Source organism: Bolinopsis microptera, chromosome 3 (assembly GCF_026151205.1).
Source record: "Bolinopsis microptera isolate Bmic1 chromosome 3, MBARI_Bmic_1.0, whole genome shotgun sequence".
In the NCBI taxonomy this organism is placed as follows: domain Eukaryota; kingdom Metazoa; phylum Ctenophora; class Tentaculata; order Lobata; family Bolinopsidae; genus Bolinopsis; species Bolinopsis microptera.
In genome coordinates, this window is record NC_087074.1 from 19,794,252 (window position 1) to 19,818,336 (window position 24,085).

Genomic DNA, 24,085 nt, shown 5'->3' on the forward strand with positions numbered 1-24,085 from the left:
AAATTAACTTAAATGATTTAAAATTGGAACATATCATTTACTTATGATAATATGTTGTATTTCGTCGTCAGAGGTACACAATAAAACTGTGTTGAACCACTTTTACAAATGTACTTAAAAATAGCTAATGTAAAATTTCACAGAGAACTTGAATGTAAAATAAAGAGTAACAACAGAGTTCAGACTCAGTAATACGAATTATTTTGTTCTAACAAAATTAAAATACATCGTAATTATATTATAATAATATTATAGTCACATTAAAATTCTATTAGTCAAAATTCTATTTAAAAGTTATGAAACGATTTGTAAATGATAATATCGTCATGACATGACGTCATTAAATACCTTAAACTACGTTATGACTATAAAACTAGTGATAAATGCACTACAAAATGATGGTTAACCATGCTCATATCAATTACGAAATACTCTTTAAACATTCTAAAAATCTACAACAAAAACATGCAAGGATCAGTGTTCAGTGACACCGACATATAAATGTTATAACCAGTGAACTATTTCCTGTTTTCTTTAATGAAGTTTATAAGTCCATTAGTAGAAGAATCTTCGGAATGGACCTTTTTATCATCTTTTAACAACGGTTGGATCTTCAAAGCTAGAATCTTGCCTAGTTCAACTCCCATTTGATCATAACTGTTGATGTTCCACATGACTCCCTGGACAAAGATCTTATGCTCGTACATGGCAATGAGAGCTCCAAGCATGGCAGGGGTAAGTTTGGTAAACAGGATACTGTTGGTGGGTCTGTCTCCTGTAAACTCCTTGTGGACACTCAGCCTATCCTGATCTTCAGCAGACATGGAACTCAGCTCCTTCCTGGCTTCTTCGTTGCCTCTTCCAGTCATCAGGGCTGCTGTCTGAGCAAGGAAGTTAGATGAGAGAATCTCATGGTGGTCTCCGATAGGGTTCATGGACTGCACAGGCATGATGAAATCACAGGGTATCAGCTTGGTTCCTTGATGGATAAGTTGATAGAATGCATGTTGACCATTAGTGCCAGGCTCTCCCCAAACAATGGGCCCAGTACTGTACTTCACTCGGGTGCCCTCACGAGAAACACCCTTACCATTGGATTCCATGTCTCCCTGTTGAAAGTAGGCTGCAAATCTGTGCATGTATTGGTCGTAAGGTAATAGTGCATGCGATTGGGCACCTAGGAAATTGTTATACCACACTCCTAACACAGCAAGTATGATGGGGATGTTTCTCTCCATAGGTGTAGAGGTGAAGTGGTTGTCCATTGCATGTGCTCCCTCAAGAAATTTGAAGAAGTTTTCACTTCCAATATGACACATGATGCTCATTCCAATAGCTGACCATAAAGAGTAACGTCCTCCAACCCAATCCCAAAACTCAAACATATTAGCAGTGTCAATGCCAAATTCGCTCACACGTTTTGCATTTGTAGAGAGTGCAATGAAATGTTTTGCAACTCCACTTGCATCCCCAGAATGTTTGATGAACCATTCACGTGCTGTGCGAGCATTTGTTAAGGTTTCAAGGGTTCCAAAGGTCTTACTTGCAATAATAAAGAGAGTGGTCTCAAAGTTAACTTTCTCTAAGACTGTAGCAACATGGGTCCCATCAATATTGCTCACAAAATGAACGTTTGGTCCATTGCCCCTGTATGCTTTTAGAGCTTCTGTCACCATCACTGGTCCAAGATCAGATCCTCCTATACCAATATTAACAACATCAGTGATTGCTTTACCAGTCACCCCTTTCCAGATCCCATTTCTAAGATTGTCTGCAAAGCCTTTCATCTTTTCTAAAACTCTATTCACATTTGGCATAACATCTTGGCCATCAACAAGAATGGGAGTGTTACTTCTATTCCTTAATGCTATGTGTAGAACAGCTCGCTGTTCAGTAAAATTGATTTCATCTCCTTTAAACATTCGGTCACGCATATCTTCAACATTGGCATCTTTAGCAAGTTTTAAGAGTTCACCAAAAACATCTTCATCAACTTTGTTTTTGGAGTAATCAACAAGAAGCTTCAGACCATCGACTTCAATTGATTGACTGTACTTCGAAAACCGGTTTGGGTCATTTGCGAAAAAGTTTTTGATATGAGCTGACTTCAACTTTTCAGCAAGGATTTCTAGTGCTTTGTAGCTTGGTAGCTTATCAAAGTCTGTCATTTCGAATCGAGACCTACTGAAAATGTAAAATTAGATCTATGTCTATAGCATACTCCAAAGCATAACAGGCGTGATTGGCAATTTAAAAGACATCAAATCTAAATGTGTTTTTCAGGAAACTTTAAAAACAGCAAGACATAACCACAAAGTGGGCCCAGCCTGACATTATGCTTGCTACTTACTATGGGATAAACAGGCTTATCAACAGTAACTTTGAATCGTGCACCAAGAAAGAAATGGATGTAATTAAAATTGCATGTATGATAAATGGACGAAGTCAGACCAGAATTTAGTAGCAATTGTTGACAATTTAGACATCAGCTGTTTGCTAACTACTATCAAAGTTCAAACCGTGACAGTTATTTGTTTAATACTTTTCAAATTTTACAGTACAGCAGTAAAAGGTTATAAAATAGAACCATTCGAAAATATTGTTGTTGAAAATATATGAAAATTTTACAATATCTGTACAACACAAACATGAAAATAATTACCAATTGTTACTAATCTAAAGACATTGCAAACAAAAGTAATAGAAATAGAAATAAATATATATAGTTACATAATTGAAACAATTAATTGAAACAATTATGGCCCCTTATCGTGGGTAGTATATGGGTAGGTATGTGTAAGTTATATGTAAGGATATGTGTCCTGTCAATGACAATAATTGATAATATGCTCTTTTATACAATTTGTAAAGGAAAACAACATTTTAGGAAAGTGAAGTGTCATGATATTTATACCATGACACTTCACTTTCCTCAAATTTGTATAAAACATATTTTTATAAAACACATCTGAGTGACTGGTAACTGCATCAAAATAATTTAACAACATTTTAAAGAACAATCTAAAAACTTAAAAACAAAAAAGCTAAAGTACAACCAAGTTTATTCATATTGACCATTGACGATTCGCAGCTCGTAGCAGATCAATTGCATTATATTAGGGCATTGCCAATTGCTACGATATGGCAATGTTGCGATATTAAACATTTTGATGCACAGGGCGGCCAAGTCACAAGTAGTACATCTTGCTACACGTGACTTTATTTAACTTACTAGTGTTTTGCTTGCTTCTCTCACAGATATTTCTCTCCTCTGCGAGAAGCTAGAAAAAGCGCCGCGCATATGGATTGCATTGGCATGCCAAGTAAGGTAACATGACAATTACCCGGAAACCCCAGGCTATAATGGTCCGGTCATAAACAATAACAATTCGGCAGAATGACAGGCTGAGCACCGCTTAATAACATGACATGAATTGTAGGTTTATAACCTACCAAAACGCGCGCCGAGTTGGACTCGTCGATGGTCCTGTAATATTTGACCATTGTTATAATGGTCTGGCCCATGAGCGCGGCGCGCTACTTCGTAAGTAAGTAAGTAAGTAAGTAAGTAAAGATTATTATATAATATGACATAACACATAACATCATCACAAGTGTCTACAAAATATCATTGCACTAAATAAAAAATAATTTAAATAAGTATATTTTTCCATCAACATTAATAATTTATCAAATTCAATTTTATTAATTAATAAAATCTAATACATTAACACTTGCCATCGGGCCAATTATTTCAAGAAGAAAGCGGCGCGCGCTACTTCGAAGAAATTAAGACGAGTAACATCCGACAATGTAATATTGAAACAAATATTTTAAGAGTATGGAGTATCACCCGTCAACCATTGTATCACGTCGTGGCCCCCACGGTCGTTTCACTATAGAGTTTATACGATACAGGGGGAGCCGCGCATTCGTGCGTGGCGGGTCATACAACGTATGACAAGTTAACCAAGTGTTGTACGTTTATAACCTACCAGGACGCGCGCCGAGTTGGACTCGTCGACGTGACGGTAATAATTGGAACAAATATTTTACGAGTATCACCCGTTATATTAAACCAAGCACCAATGACCAAGTGTCACGCGACGTCCAACTAGATACGGCGCGTGCGCGCGTAACGTGATCGTACGTGCGTTTCCTGGCGCTGCAACGACTATTCCAGCATTTATGCGTGCTCCAAATTTTTATTAAGAAGACTTTTTCAAGATCATAGTAATTCATAGTTCCAGTCATAAAAATGCTTGGATGTTTGCCAAGTGTGGTCATAAGACTAAAACGATATACACTATGATGTATGACAGATTAGCAGTTTTTGACCCGAAACATGTCAGATGACTGGGAACTGAGCAGCTAAGAACATCACTGATTAACTTGTGGCTTCCATTTAATTTGCTTAATTAAATCTAACGAATTCAATATCACTGACAGTCAAAATCACGACTTAAGGTATTACGGTTAAGAAATAAGAGATGGCACTATTTGACAGGAAAAGAAATCAATATTGTACGTTCTTAAAATCATATAAATCATTTAAAATTGTATATTCGTATACAAACATATATATACTATACTGTAGTCAATTTATATTAGAAATTTACTTTTATTTAAAATTTATTAAAAACACACGCAGATAAAATAGTGTAAGAAAGTCATTTATTTCCAGTTATGGCTGTATTTCAGTAATTAACACAAAATTGATCAATAATAAATCGTGATAATCAAAATCTAGATTGTTTTCAAAGCTTTACATAACTTGATTTATGCTGTATCATCAGTTTTTTTTTATTCGAACAATTCTCGTTGAATTTTAAGCGCTTTTGGTTTGTAGTCTTCTTATGTCTGAGCCAAAGATGCATCAGTAACACCAATCTTGTAATAAAACTTGCTGCGAGTCTTTCTTGAACCGCCTGTGTTCGGTGTGTTCGGTGCCAACTAAAATAAAATATTTTATTAGATAGCAGTAGTAGTTTCTCTGTCAGTAGTTTTAAATTCCATGACGTAAAGCCTAAATCTGGTCCATTAAATATACCTCTATTACCAGTTTAACAGTAAAACCCCGATTTATCTCCTTCCCCCCCCCCAAATAGGGCTTAACATGTATAATGAAAACAAACAAAACCCCTGGTAGTAATAAAATACTATCATGAATATTGTACTATTATATACAACTACTACCCATATTACTATACAATACAGGAATAACACAAAGCAAGCAATTCTACTAAATTAAGTGTAACACTGTGACGCTGTAACACTGTCACACTGTAACACTGAAACACTGTAACACTACAACACTGTGACACTGCAACACTGTGACACTGCAACACTGTGACACTGCAACACTGTAACACTGTAACACTGCAACACTGTGACACTGCAACACTGTGACACTGTAACACTTTGACACTGCAACACTGTGACACTGTAACACTGCAACACTGTAACACTGTAACACTGTGACACTGTAACACTGTAACACTGTAACAATGTGACACTGCAACACTGCAACTACACTGCAACACTGCAACACTGAAACACTGTGACACTGCAACACTGTGACACTGTAACACTGCAACACTGTAACACTGTAACACTGTGACACTGAAACACTGTAACACTGTAACAATGTGACACTGCAACACTGCAAGCTACACTGCAACCACTGCAACCCTGAACACTGTGACACTGCACCACTGTGACACCTGGGGAAAACAACAGGCAACACTGTAAAAACTGTAACACGTGGACACTGTAAAACACTTAAACACTGACAAACAATGGTAACACGGCCAAAACACGCAACCTACCACTGCAAAACACGCAAACCCTGTAACACTGAAAACAACTTGGAACACGGCAACCTGTTTAACACTGTGGGGACACCCGTAAAACAAATGGGGACACTGGCCCAAAACACGCAACACTGACACCTGTAAAACCTGCCCAAAACTTTTAAAAACGCAAACACTGTAAAAACTGAAACTGTAAAACAAATACAAACAAATGGGGGACAAAATGCAAAACACTGGCAACCCCGTAACACTGCAAAAACACTTTTTAAAACACTTGCCAACCCCCTGGCAAAAACTGCAAAAAACTGCAAAAAAACGCAACACGTAAAAAAAACACTGTAAACCAACTGAACACTTAAAAACACTGTAACAAACCAGTAAAAAACTGTTAAAAAAACTGTTTAAAAAACTGCAACCTGTTTTAAAAAACTGTAACCCACTGTGGGGCACTTTCCAAAACCCCGCCCAAAAAAATGAAAAAAAACTGGGAAAAAAAAACTTTTTAAACTCAACACTGCCCAAAAAAAACCTGCCAAACAACCTGGAAAACATGTAACACTGTAAAACTGTAAAACCCCTTGAAAAAAAAACCGGTTTAAACCAAAACCAAAAAACACTGTAAACCAAAGTTAACCAAAAATTGGACAACTGTAACCCCTGTAAAACCCCCTGCAACACGTAACACTGTCCCAAAACCCCCCGAAAACAAATTTTAAAACAACCGTTTAAAAACTGTAAAAACTTGTACCAAATGAAAACACTAACAAAAAAAAAAACCTGTAAAACACCCGGGGGAAAAACGCAAACCACTGCAAACACTGAAAAACCCCTGTTTAAAAAACCTTTTCAAAACACTGTAAAAAACTGGGGGACACTGTTTTAAACAGTAAAACCAGTGAACAATGTGCAGTAAAAAAACTGGGGGGGACCACAAAACCTTTTTTTGTTCCCAGTGTAAAAGAGCCCCTCGTTGCGGGACTGCAAATGGGGCACGATTTCGGAGCTCAAAATTTTAACACGGTTTTTTTTCAAATGCAGTTTCCCCAAAAAATCGTCCCCCTGTACTACCTGTAATAAAAAGTAAATGGGAAAGTGGGAAAAAAATGATGGGGGAAAAAAAAAAAAAGGGGGAAAAAAAATAAAAGGAAAAAAAGTGTCCCCAAAACCCCAACCCGGTTTTTTTAAAACTAAAACCCTCAGGGGAAAAAACACTAAAATCTGAATTGGTGAAAAAAAAGGGGCAGTTTTTTTCCAAACTTTTTTTTTTTTGTTTTAAAAATGTTTTTGGGGGGGAAACCCCCGAGCGGGGTTTAAAACCCAGCTAATGGGGGGGGGAAAAGGGCAGGTGGGGAGGAAAAATTTTTCAGACGAGGAAAAACCCTTGGAAAATTTTTTTCCTTAATTTTTAAAAATTTGGGAAATGAACCCAAATTTGAATAGTTTTTTGAATAAATGGGATAGTCAAAAACCAAACTTTTTTAAAAACCCTTTTTTTCAAAAGCCCGAACAAATTTTTTTAAAAAATTTAGTTTTAAAAAAAATGTGTTTTCCCAACGTTTTTTTTTCCTATGTTTTTTTAAAGGTTTTTTTAAAAAAATTTCCCCAAATTAGTTTTTTAAATTCCCCCCTTAATACAACCCTTTCCGAGTTTAAGGTAAACCCTTAAACCCCCCTAAAAACCTTTTTTTGGGTTACAGGGGAAAAAAATTTTTACAAAAGAAAAATTTAATTAAAACCCCTAATTTTTTAAAAAAAATACAGCAGTTTAAATTTTCAAACAAAAAACCGAAATGGAAAAAACCCAAGCGTACTTTTAAAAAAAACACAAAATCAGGTAAACAAAAAAAACGCCGCCCTTCCCAAGGGACTTACAGAATTTCTTTAAAACAAGTACTTTCGCAGACTTACAGCAGTTTTCTTTTCAGCGTACTTACAGCAGTACTTAAGCATACTTTTAAAAGAATATTTTTAACAGCTAAAAACAGCGTAAAAAAAAAAAAAACAGTACTTAAAAAAAAAAAAGGTACTACGCAGTACTTACGCGTACTTCAGCTTACTTACGCAGTACTTAACAGAAAAACCAACAGCAGTATTACAGCAGTCTTAAAAAAAAGCTACTATTCAAACAGTACTTACAGATTATTACAGCCAAATACTTTAAAACTTTCGCAAGTACAAAGCGTCTTTTAAACAAGTACCTTACAGCAGTTCTTAACAGCAGTAAACTCAAACCGTAAAATTTTGAAAATTTCACGAGTACTTAAGCCAAAAATTTTCGAGTCTTACAGCGTAAATTAAAAGCAGTCTTAAGAATTAAAAAACAGGTCTTACCGGAAAAATACCCCAGTTCTTTCGCGTACTTTACAGATTATTTCCGCAGTACTTTAAAGCAGTCTTCAGCAGTACTTACGCCCAACTTTCAGCGTCCCCCAGCAAACTTACGCAGTACTTAAAAAACTACAAGCTTTAAAAAAAGCAGTACTTACACAGTACTTACGCAGTACTTTCAACCCGAAAAACCCGAGTACACAGATACTTAAGAAAAAACAAACCGTCTTAAGGTTTTCCGAGCTCACCCGAGCCCCTTCCAGAAAAGTAATTTAAAACAGAAAAAAACCTTAAATTTTTTAAAACGGTAACCAATTAAAAAAACCAGGAAATTTTTTACAAAATTTGCAAAATCTTTGCGTAAAATTAAAAACCTTTCGAAAACACACGAAAAAAATTTAAAAAACCCAAAATATTTCAGCGTTTCAGCAAATTCGCTCTTAAGAAACCCCACAACCGGGAAACCCAAAAACCCCCCCCCCCCCCCCAAACCCCCGGCCCCCAAATTCCCCCAAAGTTTTTAAGGGCCCTTTAGTCCACCCCCTTTGAAATCCAAAAAATACAAAAAACGGGGAAAATAATTTTTCCCCCCCAAAAGGGAAAAAATTTTTTTAATTTTTCCCAGTTTTAAAAAAAAACAAACAAACTAAAAAACAACAAAAGTTTAAAAAACCCCCTCCAAAAAAGGGGTCCCCAAAACCCCCCTTAAAAAAATTGGTCAAACAAAAAAAACCAAAAACCGACCATTAAAACCAAAACCCCCACCCACCCCAGTTCACCTTTGGGGAGGGGCCCCAAAAATTTTCTAAAATTGTTTTTATTTAGAAACTTTTTGGGGGGACCTTTTTATGGGGGGAACAAAACGCACAATACTTTGGGTTTTCCCCCAGAAAAAATTTCTCATTGTCCTCCCCCCCCTTCCTTTACTTAGGGTTTTAAGGGGGGCTCAATTTTTTGGGGGGTTTGGCCTTTTAAAAATTTTTGGGTTTTGTTTTTTTTTGGGGGGGAAAAAGGTTAAAAAAATAAAATAAAAACCCAAAAAAAAAAAAAAACCCCACCAAATTTTTTATGGGGCCCGGTTTAAAAATTTTTTTTTTAAAAAAGTATTTTAAAAAAAATTACCCTTAAAAACTTTTTAAAAAACAAAAAAAAAAACTAATAAAATTTTTAAAAAATTTTAAATTTTTTTTTGGGAAAAAAAAAAAAAAAAATTTTTCTTAAAAAAGTTTTAAAAGGATTCAAATTTTATGGGGTTTTTAAAAAGGAAACAAATCTTTTTTTTTAAAAGTTTAAAAAAAACTACCCTTAAAAAATTTTTAAAAAAAAAAAAAAAAAACTTACTTAATAAGTTTTTTTGTCAAAATTCTAAATTTTGGTAAACCCAAAAAAAGTTGGGATTTAAAACTTTTTTTCTTAAAAAAAGTATTATAAAGGGGCTCCCTTTAATATCTGGGTTGTGAGACCCCTTTGGGGATAAAAAAAATTTCTTTTTAAACTAAAAAAAAAAGGGAAAAAACCCAAAACCCCAATATCTGGGTTTTGGGGGGCCCCCAGTTTAAAAATTTTTTCTTTTTTATTAAAAAAAATTTAAAGTCCCACCCTTTTCCCTAAATTTTTTAAAATTTTAATTTTAAAAAAAAAAGAAAAACTTTAACCGGTTTTAAAATTAAACCAAAAAACAAATAAAAAAATTTAAAAACCCCCCCCCCAAAAACAAACCAAAACCCAAAAAACTTATTTAAGTTTAAAAAAAGACTCCCCCCAAAAAATTGGTTGGAAAACGTGTATCAAATACTTTACTTAATAAAGTATTATAAAGACTCACCTTCAATATCTGGTTGTGAACACAGTGTATCAAATACTTTACTTAATAAAGTATTATAAAGACTCACCTTCAATATCTGGTTGTGAGACACAGTGTATCAAATACTTTACTTATTAAAGTATTATAAAGACTCACCTTCAATATCTGGTTGTGAGACACAGTGTATCAAATACTTTACTTAGTAAAGTATTATAAAGACTCACCTTCAATATCTGGTTGTGAGACACAGTGTATCAAATACTTTACTTAATAAAGTATTATAAAGACTCACCTTCAATATCTGGTTGTGAGACACAGTGTATCAAATACTTTACTTAATAAAGTATTATAAAGACTCACCTTCAATATCTGGTTGTGAGACACAGTGTATCAAATACTTTACTTAGTAAAGTATTATAAAGACTCACCTTCAATATCTGGTTGTGAGACACAGTGTATCAAATACTTTACTTAATAAAGTATTATAAAGACTCACCTTCAATATCTGGTTGTGAGACACAGTGTATCAAATACTTTACTTAGTAAAGTATTATAAAGACTCACCTTCAATATCTGGTTGTGAGACACAGTGTATCAAATACTTTACTTAATAAAGTATTATAAAGACTCACCTTCAATATCTGATCTCGTTCTTTTAGGCCCATCTTTTTGGCGATCCCTTTTTCGTCCAAACTTTGTACCGTTGCTAGGTAGAGTTCCAATCCATCGTAAAGCTGAAATAGTTTGATGTTTCAAATACTTTAACTTTTAAAGTGCTGCAATACGTAAAAACCTTTTCAGTAAGTTTCGAGTTTTATCATTCTGAACATTAAAACAGAAAGATGATAAACTGCCACAGCTTTTATTTGATGGCACAAATCATTTAGTTTTGTGCCATCCCGAAATTTCTTTGTCCCTGAGCTAAGATCTAACATAGATCTGTGTTAGGTCTAACACTGATACAGAAAACATGTACTACCTTAACCTTACCTTAGCAATGATGTTGGACACATTGACACCCCAGCTGGATGTACTACCTTAACCTTACCTTAGCAATGATGTTGGACACATTGACACCCCAGCTGGATTTCTTATTCTTCCTCGTCAGAGTAATCTGTGACGTTTTTATCTGATACTTCAAATGTGACTCAAAGTATACCAACTTCCCACTGTCATCGTTATTCATCACCACTGTCAGCCAGTGCTTGTTGAGGTTAGAGTAAAGATCGTCTTATCAGTGGCTACATTACATCCTACAATAATATAGCCTGGTAACTCTGGTTATAGTCATACATCTACAGTGGCTACATTACATCCTACAATATTATAGTCTGGTAACTCTGGTTATAGTCATACATGATACATCTACACAGTATACAGTATACAGTATACACAGTACACACAGTGTACAGTGGCGTCTCACGTTGGTAGTTTTTAGACGAAATTAAGATCTTAGACAAAGATTTAAATCACATCGTTGTTAAACGGAACTGAATGGCCGTACATTACCAATATTTCATGAATTAGTTAAAGAGAAAATGAAACCAATTCTCCAGGCTTATCACCTATAGTGAATGTAACAAAAGCAATACAATCAACAAGGATAAGAGTACAATTACAAATAATTATCAAACACACACAAGGGAGGTAAAATCCACACCCGAGAAATGCCATATCAAATTACACGGATCATTCTGACCACGTGTCTAAAAAGATATTGACTGAGATTCTAATCGTGTAAAACACAGCTGGTTTCATTTTTCTTGACTTAAAATATGTACATATAATTATTAGATACACATGTATACGATTTTAATCATTATATACATTGTGATCAGTAACTAACAATAATTAACCTAGTTACGAATAGTAAAGCAATGCAATGTATTTTTAGATGTAGTTGTTTTCTTGAATGACACAGTTGTTGATACCACTAGCTCCTGAGAATGACACAGTTGTTGATACCACTAGCTCCTGAGAATGACACAGTTGTTGATACCACTAGCTCCTGAGAATGACACAGTTGTTGATACCACTAGCTCCTGAGAATAACACAGTTGTTGATACCACTAGCTCCTGAGAATAACACAGTTGTTGATACCACTAGCTCCTGAGAATGACACAGTTGTTGATACCACTAGCTCCTGAGAATGACACAGTTGTTGATACCACTAGCTCCTGAGAATGACACAGTTGTTGATATCACTAGCTCCTGAGAATGACACAGTTGTTGATATCACTGGGGGTGTGGCCACATTCCCCGCAGGTTCTCCAGACCATGTTGTTTGGCGCGCTACATACCGGACACGCCCACTCCTCCTCCAGACTGGCAATAGTCACTGTGTCTAGTGGTGCTTCTCCACCTGGGCATAATTAACATTAATTAACATTAATAACATTAATTAACAATTAATAACATTAATTAACAATTAATAATATTAATCAATACAATTAACATTGATTATAATAATAAAAATTCATTCATTTATGTAGCTATTATGGCAGATTGATTGTGTTATAAAACAATCAGATTATAAAGATACATGTGTCTGGAAACCCTGTACTAGTGTAACCGCTGTAACGCGTGCCTACGGCCGGGACTCCACTATCACAGTTGAAATGCAAAAGTATAAACACGCACTATCATGCTTAATAATGTTTAAACGCATAAACTCAAATTAAATAATTAATAAACATGTGTGGTACATACTCATACGTTTTACCCAAACTTACAGTTTTCAGCACCCGATTTGTCATCAACTAAACAAATGACAGGTGATACAGATGGACAATGGACATAAGTCAATAGTCATGCATAGTTTACAGTAATAAATATCATTAGCATTCACATTAGGTGCAAGAGAAGAGATAAATAAGTTTTGATAAAAGATTGTGGTGTCATCCCAGAGAAAGATATAGATACACGATCAAGAACAAAGGAAAAGACTGCATTGATCTTCTTACTAAATACAAAGTCATAGCAGTTGTAGAACGGTCGACTCTCGCCTAAAAATAGATTTTACTAATTATCAGTGCTGAAATTTATTGTTAAATAGAAATATTATAATATGCTCTAAGAAAGTAAATGTATTTACCCAATAATCAATATTATTATATGGTGGCACTATTCATGTGATGTGCCATGATCTGAAATGATATTCAGATTTGACTTCAAAACATGAATTTGAAACAAAAGTCAAAATTAAATAAAGGAACCATCATCTCGGCTTGGGAACATATGACAAATACAGGCAACGGGATATTTAGAGGCAAACAATACTAAAAAGTCAGTTCAAAAAACCTGATTTTTGTCTCTCGAAACTCATTTCATTGATCAGCTTCTTCTGGTTGTCTTTTTCTTTCAACTGATTCTCTATCATCGCATTCTGAGATACATTCAATTATAAATTCGTAAGGATTGAAATCGATTCAGAGTTAAATAGTATGTGTTAGTGCTTTTCAATACAAAGTAAAAACAAGGCCTTTACCCACTTAAAACCTTTCCATCACGATACATAATACTCAATAAATGTAATAGATTTGTAGTGTTATGATTAGTTTAATTAAATAAAGAAGTTTTGAGCTAACTGACCAGTTCATGTTCTAGACGGTCGTTAGAAGCAGTTTTGTCGAGACACTCCTGAATTTTCAGTTGCAGCTTTGCTATTTCCAGGTCCATTATCTTAGACTCCTTTTCAGTTGCATCCAATGTCTTGTAAGATAAAATCGAAATTAATATTAGAAGCATTTTGTTTTTTATTGGTTTTAAATTAACTTTAGTATATAATTTTAAGAGTTTATAATTCAAAAACCGATACTTTTTTTTCGGGAGAATTTACCTTTCTGCAGTTTCGTAATCTTTTTCTCTGATCATCTAGAATCAAATCTGAAAGAAAGTGTGTAACCGTAAGAATGTTTACACTGTCTGAAATCAAAAAGAGTTCTCATACTACAATTGAAAGACATGCGCAATTAAATTGTTTAAAATACATTTTGTGGCACATATGGGATACTTCATTAATCATCTGCTATTAATGTCGAATGCAATTTACCAGTTGAAGAACTGATTGGAAGAGAAGTCGGACGGGCAGGAGTGAATTCTTCGTGAATCAAGTTATAACCTGGGCCATCCTCTTCATACATTCTGTACAAATGGTTGTTAAGACCCACTGTCCATTGCTTACAGTAATCATGTTAATATTTCTGCTGATCTTAAATTATGTTCTTAGAGCTTATTCATTGACCCATAACACAGACAATTTGTATTTTAGTGTATATTCCATTCGATTACTGCCTTAAACAAAACCAGCAATAAAATTGTGTAGATGAGATGGTAAAAAAGGGTTCTATAGACTATTTGTATTGTAGAATTGTTTCATTTCAGTAAATAGTTGTGCAGTTTATTGCAATTAACAAGAACAATGGTACTTTTCACAATTCAATGTTGCTGTACTAATTTCTCTTTTCCTCGATTCTTTTGTTACATTTCATTTCTACTTTTGTTAGTTTTAGAGCTGCACCATGATAGCACTCTATAATTACCATGGCTTGCAAATAGTTTAATGGTAATTAGCAGGGGTGTAGGAAGCGGGGGGCAGGGGGGGGGGGCCATCGCCCCCCATGAAATCTGGGCAAGGGCCAACTTTTTTTCCCCCGAAAATGTTAAAGTCAAAATGTTTTGAAGTCAAAAATTTTCAAAGTTTTCTTGAAAACTACTTTTGTTCATGTTTCATGCTACCCTGATCATTCTGAGCCGAAAATTGTTTTTTCGGTTTTCGAAGTCCGCACCTACCCTTCGATATACGATTTTGGACTCGAGGGTTCCCCTTTGTGATTCGATCTCGGTTGGCAGGCGTCCCCTTCGTAATACGAGCTCGGAAGCGGTAGCTCTGCTTTCAGAGGTACGTATCGTGAATGACTCGGACCGAAAATTTTCTAAGTCCAAATTTTTAAAAGTTTTACTACTTTTGTTCATGTTTCATGCTACCCTGATCATTATTAGAGGTACGTATCGAGAATGACATTGACTCGTACTGAAAATTTTTAAGTCAAAATTTTTCAAAGTTTTTCTGGAAATTACTTTTATTCATGTTTCATGCTACCCTGATCATTCTGAGCCGAAAATATATTTTTCGGTTTATCGAAGTCCATACCTATATTCGGAAGGTTGTGGATGTAATACTGATTGGTTTCATATACTAATTATAGAAAACGTGATATTTGGCCCACAGATTTGAAGGAAAATACGCAAATTTGGTCCTCAAATTTAAAGGAAAATGCGAAATTTGACGCGGAGAACTGAAAAAATCGCGATAAGGCGTGAGGCAAGGATATGAAAAATTGCGACTTGTCGCGGCAAATGTGAAAAATCGCGATACCGCACATGCTGCAATTTCCTTTTGTCCTTACCCTCGAAATAAAATTTGTTTACTATTGTTGTATAATTTAATCAAATAAGTTCATTGTCTATTGCTTACTGTAACCTGAAAGGAATTAGGAGCTGCCTCTTTTCGAAAAAGAGCGCACAAGGGCTTTTGACAATTAAAATTGCTCATTGTTCAAAACTTATACAAGTACCATTGTATTTCTGATATTTTAACAATCATGAGATTTCGTACTCCACTCACATTGTACATGATACGTTAGATAGTAAAAATGGGATACAAGCTATAGACCTCCCAAGAAAAGCTACCACATTGTTTCACATTGCTATCAACTTGTGAAGTAGCATATAAAAACAGATTCTAAATAAAAGTGGCAAAAGTCTTGACACCTTAGTGGTGAAACAAGTAAAGTCATTATCTTTGGTCATCCAAACATTGGTCAAAGGATCCTATCTGGATAACATTTTATGTTGTCTGCACAAACTTTTCCAGATCTCACAATCCTAAGCTATAAATGTTCGTGATAATAATAAATAAATATAAAGACCATCGGATCTAATATACTATTACACCATTGCTTTCATATCAAACCTCACTCATGACTCAACTACAGTCAGCATTTAATACGGGTTTTATAAAATAATATACACATAATGCAATGACCCTATATAAAATTCTGTAAAAATGGTACAAATTTAAAAACTGAGGTAAAAATAAAAATAAAACCCTTTGTAATAATATATATAAAATCCACTAAATCACATCACAACAAAAAGCAGTTTAGACCCCCATCCAACTAGAGCACTCCATGACCTTTTAGGGTTTAAGAGTGTTGATCAGGTTAAGGTCCAAATCACTTATTGCCGTGGGTGGAAGGGTTCTGGTACCTCTGTACCCCCTGATAGAGATTATACAGGTTCTGAGTAGATCAAAACGCAGTCTGCGTCTGACAAATGACATCACATCACAATACCGTTGGCCTTTCTTTAGGCTGATCTTTTCAGCGAGATGTTTTAGAAACTGTGAAGCCTCAGTTGCCATTCCTCCTGTAGTACTGAACACCAGTGGCGTGAAGGTAGCCTTTTCAACATTGAGGACTCTGTCATTGTACTCACGTTTTTTGCTTTTCTCGTGAGATTGGAACATCTGTGAGATGCTCTTGTCACTGTTGGACTGGGCTTGAGGGTGAAGTACCCTTACATCTGTGAATGCCCTGTCCAGCGGCGACCAAAACGATCTCGCACTGATGTCCAGTCTTGCACCATCCTGTCTATTTGTTCCATTAGATAGTTCAAGTGTGTGAGGAACGGAGAGAAGCTGGGGTTCTGTTTCAACGTCTTTGCAAACAGTGGTTAGGAGTTCAGCTATTGTATCTCTTAGTGAATTGTGTCTAAGTGAAACGTAGCCTCCGATTTTGCAGGTTAGAGTATGGTTGATATGATTTTGATTTCCACATACACATAGGGGACTTCTGTTATCTGTAGACAGTGTAAGATTATATCTGAGTGAGAGGGCATCAAAGAATTCTTGTTTGTTAAGGACGTACCCACATGCTTTTAGAGGGAGTGTGGATAACCAAATGGATGCTCCTTTTTCACTAAGGAGTTCTAATTGCCTTTGTGTTGATGGGGATACCTCATTCATAATAGTTTCACGTTGGTGTTTGTAAAGCTCTTCCTTACGCTTCTTTACTTCACTTATGATGTCATGCTGCAGTTCTTCGTTTAGTTGGAAAGTAGAAAGCTGTTGAAAAACTGCTTCTGTGAGCTGTTTTGTAGCATTTACTGAGTTAGTGTACTCCATCTCTGCTGTTGATGTGCAGTCTGGAATGCTCAGCCCGCCCATTCTTGCAGGAAGTGAAGCTATTTTTCTGATTTGATCAGGCACAAAACTGTTGCCCATAATGGCTGGTATAAAGTCTTCCTTGACACAATATTCCAAGTGTTTCAGATGGTCGGAAATCCCTGGGGTTGTACGGCAAACAAAATTCCATCTTTTGGAGGTTCCGTAGATGAAAGCGGAGTAGGCTAGCTGGGGTTCGTTTGCAGCTATTTCGACGAGTCCAAGAATGTCTGCTTTCCAACTTTCGGTCTCCTTTAGTATGAACTCTTTTACCCCTTCTTCTGATCCAATATATGACCCAAGATAACGGTGGCCTTTGGTAGTGATCTGAACATCTCGAAAGAGTTCCTTAGCTTTGGTTGCATGCTCTGGTTTCACTATCAACCATGTCTTGCTGGGTTTTGGGTAATACCCATACATGGGACCATGATCTTTAAGGTCCTCCCACCATTTCGTGAGTTGATCAAGTTTACCCCCTGCTGCTGAGTCGTCAGCATACCAAACTTGTTTGGGATACCTTAATTCCCAAAAATTTGGGCGACAAAAAATTTGAGCGGGCCTCTTGCCCAAATTTTTTGCAGACCAAATTAATTGCATAAATCTTTTCCGTCTGCTAAATTTTTTGCTAACCAAACTTTTGGCATTTGGCCTGTGGCCCTGAAATCTATAGAAAGATGGCTTTTTCTTCATATCCAAGTGAAATAATATTTGAAATTTTAGTTTTCTAATCTGTCATTCATGGCTTGACCAAGTAAAAAGGCTTATATTTTAAATGAATGTCTGGTTAATTAAAATTAGACTTGACCTTTGGTCCGGGTTTACAGTAGTTTGCTACACACAATTATGTACACCTTTGTTTCCCCCAAAGCTAAGCGTATGTGCCGCTTAGTTTGATAGATCATGATGTAAACCTTCTAATTTTCTTCCAAACCTTTTGACCATCTGGTGAGATAATGATAATTGTATGTGAAAGGGGTATGATAAGATATGCTGAGTGTAAGTAGACTAAACTATCTGATTGAGAGACTAAATATCACTATTGTATATCTATCATTTTGTACTGTGCTTGACTGTATTTTTTAGTAGTTACTGGGCAGATCGTAAATTTCATAATGTGAAACAACTCAGACTACCACCTACATGCTTAAAATTGAAAGCAAAATGACTGGAATAATAAGGAATAATAATAAACTAAGGCAAATATCTAACTGAAATTTTAGTGGAAAATCGTTCATTTTTCGAAGAATTTGTGCCCAAATTTTCGGTCGCCCAAATGAGTTCAAATTTTCTGCCCAAATTTTTCGGGCTCAAATAAATTGTGCTCAATATAATGGCACACAAATTTTTGGGAACTAAGGTAAGTGTTGGGTTCCCTGTCTGATTCTGGTTCTGTTTCAGGTTCTGTCTGTTTAACCTGGACTTCTCTGAGCAGAGGCATTAGGCTCAGTGCATACCATCCGAGTGCACAGGTATCTCCCTTTGTAGTTCCTTCCTGAGATTGTAAGTGGTCATCACTGTTGGCAATGAATAGGTCAGCATTTAATTACACTTTCATTGATGTACTGTAGCACTTTCTTTGATAAGTGCCTTAATACCACATGATATATGCTGTATCAAATATTATTGTCAGTCTTCCTGCATGTGCACGTATGATATTTACGAGAAACGAAAAGGCAAAAAATACTTTCATCTAGATCGAGTGCTGTAAACTGAAAAAATGATTTGAACCCCGTGTCTTCTTGAATTCATATTATATATATTAGTGATAATAAACTGTGAACTGGAGGTGTAAACTGCGCCAAGTTCAAATTTCATTTTTATCATTTAGCTTTGCTTTGTACTATTGCCACGTTTTGTAAAACAACATGGATTTTTATTTAACAATGACAACATTCCCATTAGTATATGGGCTGTTCTTATATATAGCTTAGCCATGTATATGTGTCGACGCGTACTTTAATTGACGATGTCAATTCATGGCAGCTCGGCGCGGCACAGTAGCGCATCTCGCTGTGAGAAGCCTTATTAAGTGCGCGGCGCGGCACAGTAACGCATCGCGCTACAAACGCGTACTGCGTGACGCGCTTGTTTTGGCGCGGCGGTCGCGTGCTACTGAAAGCGAGAGGGCTCTGGTTTGACGGATGTTACTCGTCTAAATTTCTTCGAAGTAGCGCGCGCCGCGGGCCAGATCATTAACAATGGTCAAGGCTCTGGTTAGAACAACCTGGGCTGATCGAGCCGCAAATAAGCACGCGGCCACTCGATCCAAAGCGCAATGAATAGCTTCAAGCTTTGTCCATTATTAATTTGCCTTACCTATAGCGGACCTCAGGCTTTTATGTTCACAGCTGTAGCGCGCACCGCTTTCTTCTCGAAATTCGCGTCCAACTCGGCGCGCGCGTCCTGGTAGGTTATAAACCTACAATGGCGTTGCCATCAGTATATATTAGTATACTGATACATAGTATTTAAAATTAGTTAGCATTGGCCTCCTAATAATATAAATAAATTTACTTTTTGTCATGGCACCGCGGCCGATGCCCATTTAAACATGAATATGATTACTACCAACTACACACTTTCCAGGTTTCGAACAGGCCTTATATAAGGTTTGGACAAAATGTAAGTGGTATAAACAGCTGAGTAAAATGATTGTTTGATAATCCAAACTTATCCTCCAAAATCCATGGAGGATAATCAAATCACTTTACACTGGACAATCGCGTGACTAAGTTTTGCACGTTCTCAATTCAATAAAACATTACCCTCCACTCCAACTTTAATATAAGTTTAACCCTAAGTCAAGCATATGTTAAAACTACATATAATAACAGAAATTAAACCAACAAGAAATTACATAACATGTCATCAGGGCTACTGGACAACTGAACCCAATTTGGACTTTTGCTAGACAGGGTAGCTTGGGAAAATAATTTTAAACACAATCAGTATACCTAATTAACTCTGAAACGACAACTCAACCCAATCGTCACTAGAAATAACTAACAGATAAACAAGTTTCCAAATACCGCTTTAGTTTAGCTGCCTGGTTTCTAGTGCTATAATTTCGGAGACAAAACAGAGACAATATTTCATTAATGTTAATTGTAATAGGTAATTGTAATATATAATAATTATTACTTAAAATCTCACACAAAGTCATCACAATATTTCTGCTTAAGCAGCAACATCGTGTCCGAAGCACTTAGCAATGGCAAAAACAAAAAAGATAATCCAAAACTGTATCAAAACTGTCAAACTTAGTTCGAGCTCATAAACATAAGATGCGCACAATTTGTTTTAAAATTGTCCCTGCTTCTTCATCTTGAAGATATTGTCACCATCACCATCTCTTAAAAAAGGGTTCTCTGATAGAGAGGTGCTGCTGGGAGTAGGTTCAGTTGAGCGAGCTGCAAAGGAAGGTGAGAAACGTTTGCATATCATCCACGAGGGCGGTTCAGGTTCCAAGGAGGGGGCGAAGAATCCCTCTCGGAAAGAATCGTTATGTGGTTCCAGGAAGGGGTTGTTCTCTGGGCACGAGGAAGAAGGGACGGTATGCTGTTCAGCTGGAGTTGAAGTTTCTAAGGAGGGGGCGAAGAATCCCAAACGGAAAGAATCGTTATGTGGTTCCAGGAAGGGGTTGTTCTCTGGACACGAGGAAGAAGGGACGGAATGCTGTTCAGCGGGAGTTGAAGTTTCTAAGGAGGGGGCGAAGAATCCCAAACGGAAAGAATCGTTATGTGGATCCAGGAAGGGGTTGTTCTCCTGACACGAGGAAGAAGGGACGGTATGCTGTTCAGCGGGAGTAGAAGTTTCCACGCAGAGAAAAGCCAAATTAAGTGGGTGGGAGGAGGTAGCATTCTGATCTAAGTAGAGCTCAGATCTAAAGAAGGAACAATGTACATGCTGGAAAATTTGTTCAGAGTCAAGATCGTACGATGAGGTATTGTTATTAGTATGAAGAGAGTTGAGGGAATCGTCCAACACATTAGCGTTGCAAAGGGCAAGGAATTCCATCAGGATAGTAGTTGGTTGTCTTCAGAGAAAAAGTTATACAAATAATGATGATGATAAATAACAACGTTCAGGATTTATACTGAACCACCATCATGTTAATGGATGTCAGACCTTGTTAAGAGCATGGCATGTTCATGTGATACTTAGCTTTTTGCAAATTCGGATCACATGTTATCGTGATTTGTGATACAATCGCGCATCATATTACTCTGTGTTGCTAAGAGCGGATCGTGTCACCTTAATAATAACACAAGAGTATCTATTCAGAGTATTTAGTGTTTACTGGAATGTGAAATTTCACTGCGAGCCACGTGATTTTAAATTGAAAGGCGTGGTTGTACATTATTTAACCGCGGAATTTTCTAATAACTCGTCTTTTAAAGACATGGGTTATATATATTGAAACGATTAACAAATGTGAAGGATGAACATGATATATTATCATAATGCTTTTGGACACTCTTCAGTGGTTGGTATGGTATCATACAAGTATAATAATGGGTGTAAATTAAATTAGTATCCCGCATGTAGGTATCCCTTTTACTTGCCGTAATGTAGGTGGCTTTAAATGTAAACACTTTTACTTTGGATAAATCACTCTACACTGGACAATCGCGTGTCTAAGTTTTGCACGTTCTAAATTCAATTAAACCCTACCCCTCTACTGTGACTCCAACTCTAACCCTAACCCGATCCCTAACTCAAGCATATGCTAAAACTACAACGGCCTAACGAGGAATTAAACCAACTTTCTTACATGTCATCAGTCATGTCACGTGTCACGTGTCAGTCATGTCACGTGTCACGTGTCATCAGTCATGTCACATGATCGAAATAGTTTTTAACCGATAACTCGCCAGGGGAGCATTTAAATTTTCAACCCTATGTCATGTGGATTGTGAGGTGATTCGGAATCGGCGTTATAGGTACCTACTATCCAAGTTGGTTTTAACTGCCGAGGTCTCATATAAAAATCTCGAAGTTCCAGTGTAGAGTGATTTAGAATCTCGTTTTACTTTCGTTTTCGTCGAGTAATTAAGTTATCATGGGCCCAGTTGCAATCCTTCTAATATTCGATTCCATCGTCCGTTATTTCTGTTTCGTTCATTAATTTGTGCAGGAACATTATATTCTTATACGTAGTGTACATTTCAGTAATTCTTGAGATGACGATGTTAATTTAATTTGTTTCCCGCTTTGAGAGGAGTATTCGGAATTTCCAATGGGAATATAAAACATATCAATCATTACTACACATGTCAACCATAATACATGACGCTTCTTTTCGATTACCAACGTAAATACCGATGTAAACGTAAACACCAATTCAGACTTTTGCATTTGCTGACTTATAGGTATTCAATTTTATCGGTATTCAATTTTATCGGTATTCAATTTTATAGGTATTCAATTTTATCGAGCTAGGATGTTGTTACCGTCTTGCTATTATGATATCATCGCCCGTTCATTTCTTTTTCATTCATTTGTCTTCTCTTTTCTTTGTGTAGTCTTCTCTTTCTACCGAACCATTTGTTTGTGTAGTCTTCTTTTTTTAACAAATGTGTTGGCTTTACAGTTTACTCTATTGGATTGTTGGTTTTATGATTATTGTTCAGATTTCTCACAAAGTTGAGGCCAATACTTAGCCTGCAGTTCAGCATGATGTTGGCACTGCCACGTCTACTGGTCAATAATAGCTGTATGTAGTGACTATACCGCTGGTGGACATTTTCAATGATATTATGTTGCAATGTAGCCCCATCATTAGGCGCAGCTAGCACTGCATAATACTTCCATGATGAGTAACCATGTAGGAATGACATAATTAATATTTCTGAGTGTTAGTGTTTGTGTACAATGCAATATTATGTTCCTTTAAAGAATTGTTGAACAATTGTGTATTTGTGTTGAAGCAGGTTCAGTTTGGTACACTTATGGAATGCATGTACATTTTTATTTTGTTTTCGTTTCTCTTGATATTTTTTCCATTATTATCGTGACATCATAATCTGGATTTCCTTTTTGGCAATCTAGCTAGCAATAATCATGTCTTTTTCAGAGTTGTCTATGATATATCTAGGGTTTCGCGGTATGGTTATGAACCGTTGTAATCAGGTTGCGAATTGCATTTTATTTCAATTTTCAATACCTCCAGCTTCCTGATTATTTTGACACGATCATGTTTTCCAATTATAAAGTTTTACTTCGGTCAAATCATAACACACTAAAAGCACATAACAATTACATACTATAATTATAGTGTTTAATGTGGGCCCATTTACAACTCGTGAGTTGGCAGCTATGACTACCTATGGTCATTGATCATTGTGTTCAAGAACTTATTTACACGGTGTAGGTATAATATTTAGCGGGTGTAGGTATAAAATGCTACAACTTATTAAGAGTCAAACATGAGCCGACCGGGCGCTAGTATTGTTGATCAGTTGAGCTTCGTGTGCTGGTGTGTGTGTTGACTGTGTCATGTTCACATATTTGCTCTTCCCTTATATTGCTTAATTAACCGTATGATAACCTGCTATAGCTTGAAACTCGGGACCAGGTTACTAAAAGGCACTGCCACTCGTAGTCTATTAAAGTATTAAGTTAGCACCAGCCACCATTAACACTGCCACTCGTAGTCTATTAAAGTATTAAGTTAGCACCAGCCACCATTAACACTGCCACTAGTAGTCTACTAAAGTATTAAGTTAGCACCAGCCACCATTAACACTGCCACTCGTAGTCTATTAAAGTATTAAGTTAGCACCAGCCACCTTTAACACTGCCACTCGTAGTCTATTAAAGTATTAAGTTAGCACCAGCCACCATTAACACTGCCACTCGTAGTCTATTAAAGTATTAAGTTAGCACCAGCCACCATTAACACTGCCACTCGT

At 36.3% G+C, this 24,085-nt stretch overlaps 3 protein-coding genes across 4 annotated transcripts in view; 1 reads left to right on the top strand and 2 right to left on the bottom strand.

The window, feature by feature from the left end:
- The window catches only part of LOC134812179 (uncharacterized), a 284,121-nt gene that overhangs the window by 247,947 nt on the left and 12,089 nt on the right, over window positions 1-24,085 (top strand). The gene's annotated exons all lie outside the window — the stretch shown is intronic.
- On the bottom strand, window positions 218-2,261 carry LOC134812414 (glucose-6-phosphate isomerase-like). The gene has a single exon (XM_063819817.1). It carries the CDS (start codon window positions 2,166-2,168, stop codon window positions 519-521), a length of 1,650 nt encoding a protein of 549 aa, XP_063675887.1. The 5' UTR covers window positions 2,169-2,261; the 3' UTR covers window positions 218-518.
- Window positions 11,864-14,094, bottom strand: LOC134812181 (uncharacterized). 2 transcript variants are annotated; one of them, XM_063819421.1, is made up of 6 exons: window positions 13,998-14,094; window positions 13,785-13,831; window positions 13,538-13,657; window positions 13,247-13,331; window positions 12,910-12,951; window positions 11,864-12,308 (listed from the first exon to the last, which is right to left on the bottom strand). In XM_063819421.1, exons 1-6 carry the CDS (start codon window positions 14,086-14,088, stop codon window positions 12,151-12,153), a joined length of 543 nt encoding a protein of 180 aa, XP_063675491.1. In that variant the 5' UTR covers window positions 14,089-14,094; the 3' UTR covers window positions 11,864-12,150. The 2 variants fall into 2 exon arrangements, with proteins under 2 accessions (XP_063675491.1, XP_063675493.1); XM_063819423.1 differs by lacking the exon at window positions 12,910-12,951.